Consider the following 15,591-nt stretch of genomic DNA (forward strand, 5'->3'; position numbering starts at 1 on the left):
TTCGCACATAAGACCTACAGATCTGTTTGTTTATTTTCATTGCAAATAATTTGCTATTAAACAGTCCAGAAGTATTATTATATGAATTAATAATTCATGTAGAGACATGCAGAGGGTACTTATAGGACCTACAGACACACATTTGATTAGTCAGAGTTTAAGTACACTGTTTTAAAAACAAGTGATGTTTGAAATGCTGTTGCAAAAAATTATCCATCTCAACAAAAATAATGTTGGATGGTAGACACTGGATACTTAATCAAACATTGTCAGCATGGCAACGGTCAAATTAAATATATGTATATATTGTGAGCAGTATTGACTATACATGTCTTCATTCTGCAAAAAATTGCTTTCAAAAGGCCTGTGAACTCTTGAAATTGGCATAAAATGAAAATTGTGAGGCTAAAACTTAAAGTGACTAGTTTTGAGCATCAGCTGTCAAGTTTCACTATTCACACTGTTTGAGTTCCATTTTGCATTAAAACGTTTGAATACTGTAAAATGTTTATATGTTGTATCATGCTTTGTAAGATTTGCTACCTTATCAATTACATTATTATTATGCAACTACTACCTTTACCTTAATGTTTTACTAGCTGTGTTGCTGTATTGTCATTGTATACTGTCTGTCTTTCTTGTTCTCTACCTTCCCTTCTATTTCCAATCCAAATTCACCTTCAGTTTGTGTCTTCTTTAATGATATTGTAGTGATCAATATTTGTGTGTGTCATGACCAATGACCAGTCTGTCTTTTATCCTCACGCTACCTCTGGTACCATCACCCCTCTGTAATGATTCTCACCCTCCATTTCTCCTCCTCTATCCTCCTCTTCTCCACCTTTTGCTCCACTCCTGCCACCTCGTCCTCCTCTCCACTCTGTTTCAGATGTTTGAGGATTGGTTTAGTGGTTCTGGGCCTGATGGTTCAGGCTTGAGCTCAGAGTTGTCCTCTGACCTCGGCTCTGGTTTCAGTTCTGGGTTCAGTTCTGAATCCAGCTTTGCCTCTGGTTCTGGGCTTGACTTTGGGTCCGCTTGGGGTTCAGGAGAGGTATATCTTCCTGGTTTGCTTGGTTTAACCAGCAAACAATAAAAGGCAGAATTACAGTCAAAAGCCTGAGTATTGATGAAGCAAAACTCATCTTCAATATAAAACAACATTACAGTAAATGTTAATTTGAGACAATTAAAAAAAACTTTAATTGTGTTTTTTTCTTGTTAAAACACTGACACCAGTGATAAAGGTAAAGCTCACTGCCCCAATACTCAGGCTAATGACGTATATTATCTCCAACCATGTTGTTCTGGCAGCTAGCTAAACTGATTTTTTTTTTTTTTTACTTAGCTGGCTGAAGTGCTCTGTGTGTGTGTGTGTGTGTGTGTGTGTGTGCGTGTGCGTGTGCGTGTGCGTGTGTGTGTGTGTGTGTGTGCGTGCGTGTGCGTGTGTGCTTGCACACTGTATTACCTGCTTGGAACTTTGACAAGTAGCTTTGGTTCATTTACTTTCTGTTTAAATGTTGTCATCATTACCAAACGAAACATTTCAGCATGAAGTTTCACTTTCCATGGTGAATGAACTGGAAGGAAATGAACTCAAACTTGCTGTATAACCTCAGTTTGAGCTGCCAATTTGCATTTAATACAACATGGTAAAGGAGCAAATCTGCCTTTTCACTGATGTGATTATGTTCTCGTGTTGTATATTGCCGTATGTTGGCTGTTCTCAGTCAATGCAAATACCAAGGCATACTGATTTGCACCACATCTAAAACTGAGCTACTACATTTATTACTCAAAATGTATTTAGCTAAATACATAATTTGTTTGAGTCTTACCCATACTGAAACAAATAATGTAATGCTAGTCCTAACAGTGGCTCTAGAGCAAAGCACATAAAACACTTAATTCTCATTAATGTGCTTATCAAATGTTATCATACCCTGCCTGTTGACAATTTGGCCCTAATTTAGCATATCAGTGTTTAAAATGGAAATGGGTTCATGATCTGGGCTGTGTAAATGTGCCAAGTACATTTTGTGTTATGTTTTCAATTTTTTTTACCACAGACAATTTTTTAACAATCCAGCTGTTAGTTTACAAAGTCCCTGGCCAGTAGTTTGGTATAAGTATAGACTTTTAGTAGTATAGGCAATAAGTCAGTGTGCCTTGGAATTTAGTACTGAAAAAGTCTGAGGCCTCTGGTACACTATGTTGTCAGTACAGAAACATTGCTGTAACTTTGGTCTGATGCTGCTTAGTTAAAGGAATACATTTAACTTTCCTGTTAAGTGATGAGAGAACAGACAACATCATCCTTGCCTCTAAGGTTGCTAACTCCACTGCTTCATGCTACATCTTAGCTGAATGACAGTAACCAACTCAAGCATAAGGAGCTGAATGGGAGATAAATGTAACTTGTTTATTTGTTAAATAAAATTAATACATGATGCAACAGTAGAGTTGGTCTTAACTGACTATGAGGCTAGTAAGTCAACATTTACACAACACTGTCTAAACCAAAGTGGGTACTGAAGTTAATAACAATTTTGTAGCTGACTCAGTGTGGCATGGATGATCTTATCACTTATGGAAACTGACTAATGACCCAGTATTCCTTTAAACTGACAGGCTGTCACCTTTGGATTTGGCGTTGGTCCCTGTTGGAATGGCTAATGGATCAACAAATAGCTTAGCATTAAATTGCTCCTTTATATTTATATATATTTTTTATATTTGCATATTTTCTGTGACCTATCACTGTTATTTGTCTACCTCTACTCATGTCTGTCTGTGTTTGCATGACCAGGGTCCTGCAGGAAAAGATGGGTCTCCAGGTCTCCCAGGAGCTATCGGAGAGAAGGTATGATCCTCAGCATGGATTGTGTCCTGGCCTAGAAACTCAGTGTGCTATATCAAAGTCACCATCCCCTTTTTTATTGTGGTGATTCAGTGCAGAGGGCATGTTGATATCCACAGGAAAGAAAGAGAAATTATTTTTACTGTACCACATTTAGGCACCACTGGACTAAGCCAAATGACCATGGTTTTGAGATTATATAATGACGATGAAAAAGTCAGGGATACAGTGTTGATTACAAGCAATTTTCTGATAGGCCTAATATTCTACACACACATCTAATCTTGTTTGATGTCCATGTTCAATGATGTATGGACTGCCTCTATTTATACTGAGCGTAATGCTAAATAAAAGCAGAAATTCTCCACAATTAATACTTTCTTTCTTTCTTTCTTTTTTTCTTTCTTTCTTTCTTTTTTTCTTTCTTTCTTTCTTTCTTTCTTTCTTTTTCTTTACATCCGTAGGGTAACCAAGGGTTACCTGGGCCACCTGGACCTAAGGTAATATACTACACAACAATAAACACATTTTTGGTTGTTAGTTCGGAAGAAGGACAACTCAATGTTAACCAGCTTTTTTCTGTTTATCTCTTCAGGGTGAATATGGTACTGTGGGTACAGCAGGGTCCTCAGGGCCACCAGGGCCAAGTGGTCCACAAGGGAAGAGAGGCCCATCAGGTCCCCCAGGACCCCCTGGCCCTCCCGGACCTCCAGGAACCAAATTCTTTGTAGAGGTGACGCCATTTCATACCAAATATCTACGCACATATATCACTGCTGTTGACTAATCCATATGGACCTACTGTACTTTATTTCATGAGCCAAGAAAGAGACAACAGGTTAAGTTAGAGCAGAGAAGAGCGATGGATGGCTGTTCAATGTGCAACAGCAGTCTGTGTTTTTATTTCTAGGATATGGAGGGATCTGGGAAGACTGACATGCTTATTGGAGCTGGAGTCAGAGGCCCACAGGTCAGTGCAAGAGTGTGTGCGTTTGTACTGTACTGTATGTGCGACTGTGTATATTGTTTCATATACAGTAAGTGATTTCTGTTTTTTGTTTTTTACCCCAGGGTCCCCCTGGCATACCTGGTCCACAGGGACCTAAGGTAATCTATTTATAAAAATGCATTACATGTACTCATTATGCTTGCAGAAAGATAGCTAATATATGTATGAGTCCTCTGTGAGTAGTGTGCCATGCATGCACTTTTTATTGCTCCGTCTTGCTCAGTAGTTGAAGATGCTCTCTCATTGTCTTCTGTAGGGTGAGAATGGAGCCACAGGTGCTCCAGGGCTTTCTGTCAAGGTAATTCTGAAATGGCAATGTTTTAGATTTCGTTTTCATATTGTATATAGTATTGTGTCCTTTCTGTTCAGTCTTTACTGTTTATATTTGTGGTCAGTTGATGTAAAATGTAGAGATCTAGGGCTATTTTTAGAGCTCTAGTCTTTTCATGATTTGAGTGTATTGATAGTAACAGTGAGGGATACCCATGAAAAGAAGTTCTCATCATTTATGCAAAATAAGAAGAAATATATTACATATTATGTATGCAACCCCAGTCACAGTGAAATCACCTCAGCTATGTGCATCCTTTGAGTTCTGTCAATGCTGCGTGTGATTGCAGGGTGAGCCAGGAGACCCAGGACCAGAGGGTATTCCGGGTCCTGCTGGACTACCAGGTGCTAGGGTAAGTAGCAGGTGTTTACACAACAAATGTGCTAATGATTCTTACATGATTTTACATTTGCAGTTATTGGTTGCATAGTAGTGTTTTTACGGTGCATCCTTCCTAGTATACAGAACTGAACTGTGCACAGACAATATAACTGTTCCAGTCTGAGTGGGATGATATGTCAAAATAATTTATATAAACCTCCTTAAAGTGCCCATATTATGAAAAAAAACACTTTTTCTGGGATTTGGGGTGTTCTTTTGTGTCTCTGGTGCTTCCATACGCATACAAACTTTGAAAAAAATCCATCCATGCTGTTCTGAGTGAGATACGGTTTCTGAATGTGTCCTGCCTTCAGTCTCTGGGTGAGCTGTTCAAAATTGGCACGGCTTGTGACATCACAAGCCGAAACGAGCTGGCTAACCGCAACTGTTAGCTTGTAGCGTTAGCGCTAGCATGCTACCTCGTTCTCAATAGCAAAGCACTGCTACAACACACACAAGTTCACCATAATCTCCAAAAGAACTACTTCCATGTGCGCCCTCATTTAGAAGTCTCCCAGCTAATCCTGCCTTGTAACTGACCGAAGTTGGAGAAACAGCCTTTCTTTTACTGTCTACGGAGCTAGCTAGCTGACATGATCTACATCTGAGCTGCTGCACATGTGCGAGTGCAATCAAAGATAGTACAGAAGAAGAAGAAAAGAGGTCTCACTCTGTAGCTAAAACAGAGACCAGGTGAAAAGAGGATCTGCAGCAGTGAGAGCGAGCGGTGCAGTACAACAAAAATATGATGTTTTTTGAAAATTAAACCATGTAAACCTATTCTGGTACAACCTTAAAATACAATTATGAACCTGAAAATGAGCATAATATGGGCGCTTTAAGCATAATATGCTTCTTGATAATGGTTAGCAACACATGAATAACTTTTAATTTCTCTTTACTCTACAAACAGGGGGCCAAAGGAGAAAAAGGCAATCAAGGACCCAAGGTAGAGTTACTGAAAACATAATATGTGGATATGAAGTGATTCCTACGTTTTCAAAAAGATTTCAGCCAAGGACCCCTTACAAAATAGAGAATGTACCAGGGACCCCTTATGTCTGTCCCTTGGAATAATTTGATGTCGCTTATTTTTTACACTTCTATATAGTTTTAGTTATGTGAAAGAGCAACACCAGAGAAATGTATTAGAAAGATATTAAGATTTAAAAAATTATAGATTTACGAGATTATAGAAGTAATCTATGAGACTATTACAGATTTAAAAATTGTAATATTATTTGTTGAACGATGAAGTCACCAGGTGGCCAGTAACGTTACACAACTCCAAATGATTGACAACGTTGCTCTGTAACTGCTGCATGTGTAGATAAGCAACAGTTTGCTAACAAGTTCTCCATATCAGCTTAAAAGGTAATGAAATGTGAACTTGTTTTCCGTTGCTCCCTAGTGGCTAAAAAATTAGCTATCGCAGGTAAACTTCCCTGATAACTCTTTGCTTCCTGCCAAGCCAGATGGCCTGCCCCTTTACTCACATTTTTATTATAAAAGTGACTAATTATGATATGTTTTGTCTTCTATAGGGTGATCGAGGCGTTGATGGACTCAGTATCCCAGGACCACCTGGGCTTCCTGGACCTCCTGGACCTATCATTAATCTGCCAGATGTACGCCCCCACACACACACACACACACACACACACACACACACACACACACACACACACACACACACACATCAAATTACATTTAGTTGTTACACGAATGAACATTCAAAAATGATTTGCCACCGTGCAGTGTTTTGCATTCCCTTGCTATACGTTTCGTGTTCCCTCCATAGAGGAAGTCTGTGCTGTATTATGATTTTGTATTATGTACTATGTATTATAACACCGCTGTTTGTGACCACAATATGAGTGGGCACACCCTTGCAGTAGCTGTAACTAGCTCTGGTGCAAGTCTGTATCATTGCTGCCAAGGCTGATTGAGACTGTAGCTGTGATTATGACTATAGCCATATCATATAATATCTGATGGATGTACCGCGGGTGTAAATCCCATGTGGCTTAACGATGCTTTTTCATCTTATGTTAATAGGTACAGTAAAGAGTCACAATAACATCCTTAAAAATAACAAAAATAAACCCCTTTTTCTACCATTTAAAGTCGGTATAGTTTTGTCCTTAATAAAGTTACCCTATTGAATGCATTTTACGAATCTCTAAATATGTAAAACATGCAGACAGTGCCCACATTTAATCATTGCATATTCTGTCTACAGCTGCTGCTCAATGTTACAGATGGTATCTTCAACTTCACAGAGATCAGAGGACCACCAGGGCCCATGGTGCGTAGCACTAAGCTATTAATGTCTTTTAAGATGTTACCTGCCTCCTTCTGCAAATGTTTGAATGCAAACAGACAACAGCAGATAATGAGGACAGAAGGGTGATACCTGGATTACCACTACTTACATGTGTGACATCAACAGTTCAGAGAGAATTATCAGTTACATAAATTGAGATTTGAGCTACAATACAAGGAGCCATTACTTTACTGTAGCAAAAGCAATGCATTTGAAGTGCTTTGGCTGCTTTTGTGTTTGATGTTGTGTATGAGCATGTCATTAACCCAGCTCTGCTGCTTTTGCCTCCATCCGTGCTTACGTGTACATGTGCATGTATGTGTGTGTGGATGTGTGTGTTTTGTCTGCGTGTTGCAGGGCCCTGAAGGCTTGCCTGGCAGAGCTGGATTTCCTGTAAGAGCAATTTTCTACACTACCTTATGCTGAGCATTTGTATCACCTGATGACTGAGTTATGAAAATGTGATATGAGTGTGTACATGAGTATTTTGCCGTTTATGAACAAAGATGCCACAATAATTTGAAAGCAATGTAACATATTCTTCTCCAATTTTGCTTTTGCTGTCTTTGGGCTAAACAGGGTAGGTATGTTATTGCCACGGATGGTGGCTTTTTCTTTTAGGTTACTTTAATATCATTTTAGCCCTTCATAAATCCAGACCAGGACCCATGAAATGTTTGTGAAATGTAGAATCCCCCAATCTACGGCCTTCCTTTTTAAAATGCTATCATCCTAACTAAACCGCCCAACTTACTCCTGATGCCCTTTCATCCCTCCAGGGCCCCAGAGGACCGAAGGGAGACATAGGCCCTCCAGGTGTCCAGGGCCCCGCAGGGTATAAGGTGAGGACTAGACAGAATGGGGATTGTTATAACAAATATCATGTCACAAATACATGTTGAAAAATGTCTTACATATAATACTGTTTATGCAGAAATATATAACCCCTATAACCATTCCTTTACACTTACAGGGAGAGAAGGGAGAGCCGGGGGTGACCATTGCTGCTGATGGATCTGTCTTATCAGCCCCAAAAGGCCCCCAGGGGCCCAAAGGCATCAAGGTACCAGACAAGAGATCCCTTACCCCTATCTGGCCATACCTTACCTAGTAATCTACAGTGGTCAATGACAGTAAGATGATGCATCTAATAATGTAACCCCGGAAAGTCATTTTTATGCCCTGGTCCCTCCATGCTACACCACAGATACTGATATTCACAATAATAAAGAGTCAAGGTCTACCTGCACTGCAGTATATCAACAGCAGTCACTCACAGCACACACATTTGAGTTACTGGATAAGATAAGCACACAGAAGGATGAGGAAATTTAAAGATTGGATGTCAATATTTCTTGCCAACTCTACTGGTGTTGATGCATCCTACAGCGATGTAACTTGACATGTCAGTGTTTTTATGGCTGTTATAATTCAATAAGATTTCACAGCTAAATTGAAATATTATAAACTACTTTACCCCTCCTGCCTAAATAAGTCAAGGTCAAAACTTTCTGTTTTATTATCCCTTGTAATGTACCTCAATTGCTTCCAATGTTCTAGTTATTGCACAACACTGCAAGTGCAGCTGGGTGACACAAGAGTCAAAACCAAAACACTAACTCACTTGAAATCTTAAGCCGGAATAAATACAAAGGAGCTCAACTTTTTTGAAGACTTGAATGAAGACCAAATCTGGGGTTTTGTGAAGATGGGAATATTCTTCAGTTGTTCTAGAGAACTGAAATCTCATACCACATCCTTTTCGTATTCTCATGTGTCATTTTGCTTTTCTGCTTTGTAATGCATAGGGTGACCGTGGGTTCCCTGGACCTGCTGGACTTATGGTGAGTTAATATCAAATAGAACATTAACATCTACAGACTCACAGTAATGTAATGTAACAGTAATTACATTTGTTAATTAGGACATGCTCCACACAAATCTTTTTATTCTTGTTGTTATGAACTACTGTAGAAAATTGCTATGTGAGGAATTGATGTTTGTGTACGTCACTGTGTTTCTGTTTATCCCAGGGCCCAATAGGACCATATGGACAAAAAGGAGAATATGGCTTCCCCGGTCGCCCCGTGAGTACCTTGCATTTGTTGTATATTTGTCAGGAAATGACCGTCCCTTTGTAGGTAGAGAGTGTACTGAGGTACTGCTACTCAAAGCTCAATGTGAAAAATTCATGACCCCAATATATTCTTTATGTAATATATTTCTTAGTGCCAAGAGAAACCTTTCAGTGGGGGACCTTCCACACAAAACATGCAGCACTTCTTGCAGTCTTTGGTTGGCTAGTACTCAAATGATATATTGCACTTGTACAGAGTACATGTACTGATTATAGAAAAAATAAACTACAATAATTTGTGCTAGTGGCCACAGACACAGCCCATTAAAAGTACATGATCAGGGATCTTTTATTAGAACTTGCAGAGCTCCATGTGTCACTCAATGCTTCGCCAGGCTCATGAGAAGGTACGCTAGGCCAAGGCCCGAAATAAGAGAGCACACCAGCTTATGTGCTAAATAATGATGATTCAGAAAATCAGACCAGTAATTAATATAAAAATCACTGATCCATCTCTACATGAAAAATTACCCAAAGTACCCTAGAACTCCCCGGAACTGTTCAAACCTGCAGGATGTCAGCACCTCATGCTTTAGAAGACATGCCTTTATTTGTCCCGCCAGGGGAAATTCACATTTGTAGTATATTTGTAGTACACACTGTACACAAAGCCTGATGTGTTTTAATCTTTCTCTTTCTGTAGGGCCGATCTGGTGCGCCTGGGAGGAAAGGGGACAAAGGAGATGCTGTCGGCCTACCGGTAAGAGGAAAAGGAAAGAAAGAAAAAGATCTGTGATTTTCTTGTAGTTGGATCCCAAATCAATAATGTATTTAACATTTAAGACAGATATATTCATATACCTACAAATAAGACATACAAGAATTGCTGATGTAACAGATCGTTGGTGGTGGTGTGACCCTTTTGGTTACGTTAGGATCGTGGGTTGTCCCTTAAGTTAGTTTTCACTTTGAAACTGTGTGCTGTCTGACACTGATGTGATAATATTATCTCTCTCAGGGACCTCCAGGTCCTCCGGGCCCACCTGGACATCCAGGAAAAATTATTGGGCTGAAAGGAGTAAGTTTCCATCTGCTGCTTTTTATTTCTCTACTTTGCCATTTTCAGTTGGACTGGGGGGATGATACACAGCACTTTACATTACAATATTTAAAATGCTTGTCTCACAGACATACGTTAGGCATAGCTTAAAACAAGCCCAAATCCAGAAAACTTATTTATATATATATTGATGGTCTGCATTATTAAAACAGGTTTGGCTTCCATAGAACATTACTGAACATGTGGATATGCACTAGAATTCGGTATGACATTGGTTCCAGTATTCACAGATATTTTTCAAAATGTTCTACATGCCATTGAAATCATTTGAAATATGCTATAATCTCATAAATCACATAAAAATACAACACATATAATGAAATGTTGTTTTGGACCCCAGGAAGACTAGCTTGTCGTCTAGGTGTCAGCTAATGGGGATCCTTATAATAAAACTGAACTACACATATTGGCTTTGACAAAAAAGATCAGTGATTAAGTATAAGTAGTCTGTGGAGCACCACTATCATTGGAAGCCAGTTTGTTTGTGTGTGAATTAATGTCTGTGAAGCTCATCTACAGTAGAGTGTTTGACCTGACTCATTTAGTCTGATTACACTGCTCTTCTTTGAATTTTAAAGACAGTGTTTCCGGTGCGCCCCAGACCGCACTGCAAAAAGGGACGAGTAAGTCTGAGTTGGACCATCTGATTGGTCTGTTTCACTTTGAAATTGTACCATCCGGTGGTTCTGTTGGTGTGTGGGAGTGGCAGCATGGCAGCTCTCTGGTCTGGGCTACAAACAGCTCTTTTACCTCCCTTCATTTTCTCATCTCCTCCTTCTTGGCTCTCCTACTGTCCTAATGATCCTTAAAAAGGCTACATGTCTGTGGTTCTGGCCCCATTTCATCAGGCATTAACATTCCCCTTGTGTGCAGGTTGTATCTAAACATGTATCTCATTATCTTACCTACCTGACACATATTTATGGTTGGATCTACATGCAAAAATGATTGTAAGTAGTTGCCAGATGTGGATTAAAGATGCAATAGCCATCTGTAAATGTGATGTGGCTATTCCAATCTTTGCTGCATATTGGGTTCGTTTACAGCCAGGTTTTCTGTGTGTTTGTTAAAGCAACACTAGAGAACATTTCCTGCTTCAGTCCCCCTACAGGTTGGAAGCGGAATTGTCCATTACATTACATTGTCCAGTTTATTCGAACTACAGAGCCGCTACCCAATCTGGCAAAGTTGCATAATGTAATGTAATGGACAATTCCGCTTCCAACCTGTAGGGGGACCGAAGTGGGAAAAGTTCTCTAGTGTTGCTTTAAATCCAATCTGATCACCCATGACGAATGTTAATGCCCAGTGTTAAAGGGGGCCTAAGCCTGAATCCTGCTTGCCTCGTCTGTCCTTACCGCCCTCAACATCTCAGGGAAGAGGAAGCGCTGGTTTACCTCTAATTGACATTATTGATACTCTTTTACTGTATGTACATCATAGTCATTGGCAATTCACTTTTCAGTTCAATCAATTCAAAAGAGGAATCTATAGAGGATATTTTACAAAGATTGTGGCCGTGACAGGCTATTTCATTTTTATTTATTCCAAAGAAAGGCTCCTTCCTTAATTGATTGTATTGTGATATATGTCTTTTTTGATATATGTGAGATATATCAAACTTTGGCCTGCCTTTCATCAGGTTGATAGAATGTTTTCTGAAATGTACAGTCTATTCTCGCGGTGCTGGGTTTGTGAGTTCTGTTTGAAGTGTTCAGTTCTGTGGCCTCTGGTGACGCTGCAGCTTCTGTTTTGCCGAATTCCAATCACGTAAACTGGTAAAAGGCTCTACGTAGGGGTTATATACACATACACACATTCTTAACAGAATACCAGCCACAATAACTGTGCAACGTTCATTACAATTGTCAAATTCTGACAAAGTCTGATTACAGGTTGGATGTGGAATTTGATGGAAATATATAATTTTATTAAAATCTAAGAATTATGATTGGAATTTGGCCCTTCAAATGCCACTTTTGAGGTTTGAGGTGTGGTGACGGGCTCCTCCATGTAAAATGAATCTCTAAACTTTCACCTGACTGATGAGTGAATGGGTAGTCATGACACTATCATGATTAAGTGTACAGTAGGTCACATTTTTTTTATGATTAACAATTTTTTTTTTTTAAACACAACACACAAAACATACAATTTGCTAAATGAACATACCCCCCCCCCATCACCACCCACCCAAACAAAAATCAAGAAAAAGATGACACAGTAACTACATCATTCAAGACCATACAACAAAATAATAACAAAATAGACAATAAACTAAGCCCGTCATCATACTTGTCTCTGTCCAGCACAAAGCTTCCTAGGAGCCCTCCAGAAAGCTCAAGTACATTCCCCATTTTCTAGTGTAGACATCAAATCTGGAAAACCGTTTGTATTGTTTGGCCTACAGATTTATACGTTTTAAAGACACATTTCAAATCTCATTATGTCTTATATTGCCTGGTTAGTTATTGAAACTCTCAAAGCAACTGCCATGAATATGTTAGCAACCACACATTGTTTTAAATCTCTCACTTCCCATCACTGTGAAATTTCCTATGTAAACAGGGGAAGTAGTCAAAAAGATTACAGTTAATGTGTTTATTTTACATATGGATTATTGTAGTGCCTATGCTTCCCTCATATTAAATACACATCACATTTTCATACAAGTGTGTCTGTCTTATGGAGTCAACATGCAATGACACAAATCTTTGAATTTGTGACGTGTACAAATCCTCACAAGCTGACAGTTGAGTATCGTGTAACGTAATGCTGATGACAAGGGAGTGCAGGGCTATCTTTGGTCTTTTTCTTATGACTGAAGGCTACAGATTGCATCTATTGGAACGTTGCCTTAAAACCCTCTAAATGTCATTTTCCTTTTAAAGATATTTGCAAGTTGCAATAGATAACTGTCAATGTGATGTAAGGGCACAGAGTTTCATTAAAGGCAGCAGCAGTCAAGGTGTTGTGTGACAGGGGGCTCCAGGAAGTCTTTGACTCGAGTAACTTACTGTAAAACACATTCACCCATGTTAAAAACAGGAACAGTTTAATTGCACTTATTATTACATTTATTAATGCAGATCTGTTTTAGAAAAACATGTTTTAACCCTTTTCCCTAACCTTTTGTATTTTAACCACCACAGCCAAGAGAGGGTTGTACGTGCTGCTGTATCAAGCATGCATCCATTGTATTTAACAGGTGTTTTTGCAGTGCTGACAGTGATGGCTTTTTACATCTGTGTCTTTTTATTACCGTGTTTAACATCCTTTACAGTTTTTAAAACTTTCATTCAATCTATGTGTTGAGCACTCTGTACCTTGTGTACATGCACATGCACGTGCCTGCTGTCACAATGTGCTGCTATCCTTGTAATGTTAACGGCTCTGTGTGTGTGTGTGTGTGTGTGTGTGTGTGTGTGTGTGTGTGTATGTATGTGTGTGTGTAGGAGTCATTGAGAGGGGAAGAGTTAGCTAAAGGAGACAAAGGAGATGTGGGAATACCTGGAGAGCCTGGTAAGACCTTTACAACAGACATCCCATTTAATGCCATTGACTTGCTCTCTCACCTAACACCTGGTTATATATATATATATATATATATATATATATATGTTTTTTTTAATGGTAAATGACTGCCATATCATTCATGTCTCCTCATTTTTCTTCTCAGCACCCGGGTTTCCAGATGGAATTGTGGTGAGTACTGATTCAGCATACACTATAGAGCTAAAGCTAATGTGTCAACGAGTTAGGATTCATGTCATGTTAAAGGTGCACTGATCAATATTTTACATGAACATTGGATCAAATCATTATGTCATGTGTGAAGGGGGACGCTAGCAGTGACAAACCCACCAAGAATGATCACCAGACTCTGCAGTTCCCCTCAGCTCTACCGAGCAGTTTATCGTCTCTCAGCTCATTGTTATGGCCCTTATCTTAGTGTTTTGCTTCCCCCTCACCGCTCTCATCAGCTTAATTTCCAGAAACAGGCAGCTTCTTTCAGCTATAAACCACTGTATGCTACCTGCCCAGTAGCAAACAGCAGACAGACACAGGTAGAGTCTAGCTGGTGAACAAATGGAGCATCTAAGGAGCCAGACATTTCCCTTTAGTAGTTGATATAGACCATGAGAGCTAAACAGGACCTACAGTTGGACTTAATTCATCAGGTGGCCAGAGCCACTAGTACAACAAATGCTATTGTTGTTCATTGTATGCTTGATGTGTAAATGGGCAACTATTTGCCTGCACATAATAATTGCACAACTAGTAATACACGTAATAATATCTGCTCCCTACAAGTGGTCAAAAAAAGATAATTCATACTGCTGTTTTTGCAAGTTAGAAGTTGAAACAGCTGTATGAATATATATGATTCTCATCCACGTTGCTAACATGTGTGAGGCTGTGGTTTTCACAAACAAGTAGGGATATAGTTTGAGAGAGAAAAAAATCAGGAGTCAACATTGACAATGAAATAGGCTTCTGGATCCTCCTGAATTTGTCTTTATATGGCGTGTGGTTGATCTTCAGTATTTGTCACTTTTTTGTGAATTTCTCAGGGTGCAAGAGGTGATCAGGGATACAAAGGTCAGAAGGGAGAGAAGGGTTCCGACGGTCTGCCTGGTCCTCCAGGACTGCCTGGGAGGTCAGGACTTGTGGTAAGTTCTAATAAGTATAAGCTACATCCAGAAAATACTGTTCCACTTAGTTAGTAATTATTCAGGTATTGGAATTATGAATTGTAATCAATGCCTCGGATCACATGACCTAAATATATGTATATGTATATATATATATATATATATATATGATAATGTTTGCTGAGTTTACTGCTGTTGAATATCTTTGAGGTTGCGTGTACCTCAGAGTGAAAATGTACATCTGAATAAAATAGTAAAAAGCAGTGAGAAATTACTAGATGACTATGTTCCTGTAGGGTCCAAAAGGGGAGTCGATCGTGGGTCCTCCAGGAACTGTTGGTCCTGTGGGTGAGCCTGGGGCCCCTGGGTTCGGACGACCTGGTCCCCGAGGGCCGCCTGGTCCTGCTGGACCCCCAGGACCTGCACCCGCATATGAATCGGGTATGTGAATGTGAAGGCGACAGAGAGATGGAGACCTCCGCTCATACCCATAAAAGTTATAGCTCTCATTTATTACATGTGAGTCTGACTGGAGCCCTTGTCTTGTATCTGTTAAATGTATTTCTGACGTGTTATCATCATCATCATCATCAGGTGTCAGTATCCCTGGCCCTCCTGGTCCTGCCGGCCCACCGGGATCTCCAGGATATGCCAATCCGGTAAGGTAGCTGCCATTTAGCAAGGCACTTTACCCATAATCTGCTGTTTTTTCACTTGTCAAGGGCTGTTTTGTGCACTACAAGAAATATACAGTACATACTAACATTTAACATTTAATGCGTACGTTTTTATGTTGCACCATAGAGTAGAACTTTTGTTTTCATTGTATGTATTT

General features: G+C 39.5%; 1 protein-coding gene across 1 annotated transcript in view; it reads left to right on the forward strand.

The window, feature by feature from the left end:
- The window catches only part of col15a1b (collagen, type XV, alpha 1b), a 46,499-nt gene that overhangs the window by 17,352 nt on the left and 13,556 nt on the right, over positions 1 to 15,591 (forward strand). Inside the window, exons 15-38 of the mRNA XM_078263334.1 lie at positions 890 to 1,051; positions 2,807 to 2,860; positions 3,322 to 3,357; positions 3,453 to 3,590; positions 3,768 to 3,827; positions 3,929 to 3,964; positions 4,123 to 4,164; positions 4,487 to 4,549; positions 5,492 to 5,527; positions 6,123 to 6,206; positions 6,821 to 6,886; positions 7,262 to 7,297; positions 7,684 to 7,746; positions 7,878 to 7,967; positions 8,713 to 8,748; positions 8,938 to 8,991; positions 9,685 to 9,741; positions 10,000 to 10,059; positions 10,680 to 10,724; positions 13,557 to 13,623; positions 13,781 to 13,806; positions 14,676 to 14,774; positions 15,053 to 15,197; positions 15,351 to 15,415. Of these exons, the coding sequence (XP_078119460.1) occupies positions 890 to 1,051; positions 2,807 to 2,860; positions 3,322 to 3,357; positions 3,453 to 3,590; positions 3,768 to 3,827; positions 3,929 to 3,964; positions 4,123 to 4,164; positions 4,487 to 4,549; positions 5,492 to 5,527; positions 6,123 to 6,206; positions 6,821 to 6,886; positions 7,262 to 7,297; positions 7,684 to 7,746; positions 7,878 to 7,967; positions 8,713 to 8,748; positions 8,938 to 8,991; positions 9,685 to 9,741; positions 10,000 to 10,059; positions 10,680 to 10,724; positions 13,557 to 13,623; positions 13,781 to 13,806; positions 14,676 to 14,774; positions 15,053 to 15,197; positions 15,351 to 15,415 (1,620 nt within the window). The remainder of the gene's footprint in view (positions 1 to 889; positions 1,052 to 2,806; positions 2,861 to 3,321; positions 3,358 to 3,452; positions 3,591 to 3,767; positions 3,828 to 3,928; positions 3,965 to 4,122; positions 4,165 to 4,486; positions 4,550 to 5,491; positions 5,528 to 6,122; positions 6,207 to 6,820; positions 6,887 to 7,261; positions 7,298 to 7,683; positions 7,747 to 7,877; positions 7,968 to 8,712; positions 8,749 to 8,937; positions 8,992 to 9,684; positions 9,742 to 9,999; positions 10,060 to 10,679; positions 10,725 to 13,556; positions 13,624 to 13,780; positions 13,807 to 14,675; positions 14,775 to 15,052; positions 15,198 to 15,350; positions 15,416 to 15,591) is intronic.

The sequence above is a fragment of the Sander vitreus genome, chromosome 12 (assembly GCF_031162955.1).
Source record: "Sander vitreus isolate 19-12246 chromosome 12, sanVit1, whole genome shotgun sequence".
Taxonomy (NCBI): Eukaryota; Metazoa; Chordata; class Actinopteri; order Perciformes; family Percidae; genus Sander; species Sander vitreus.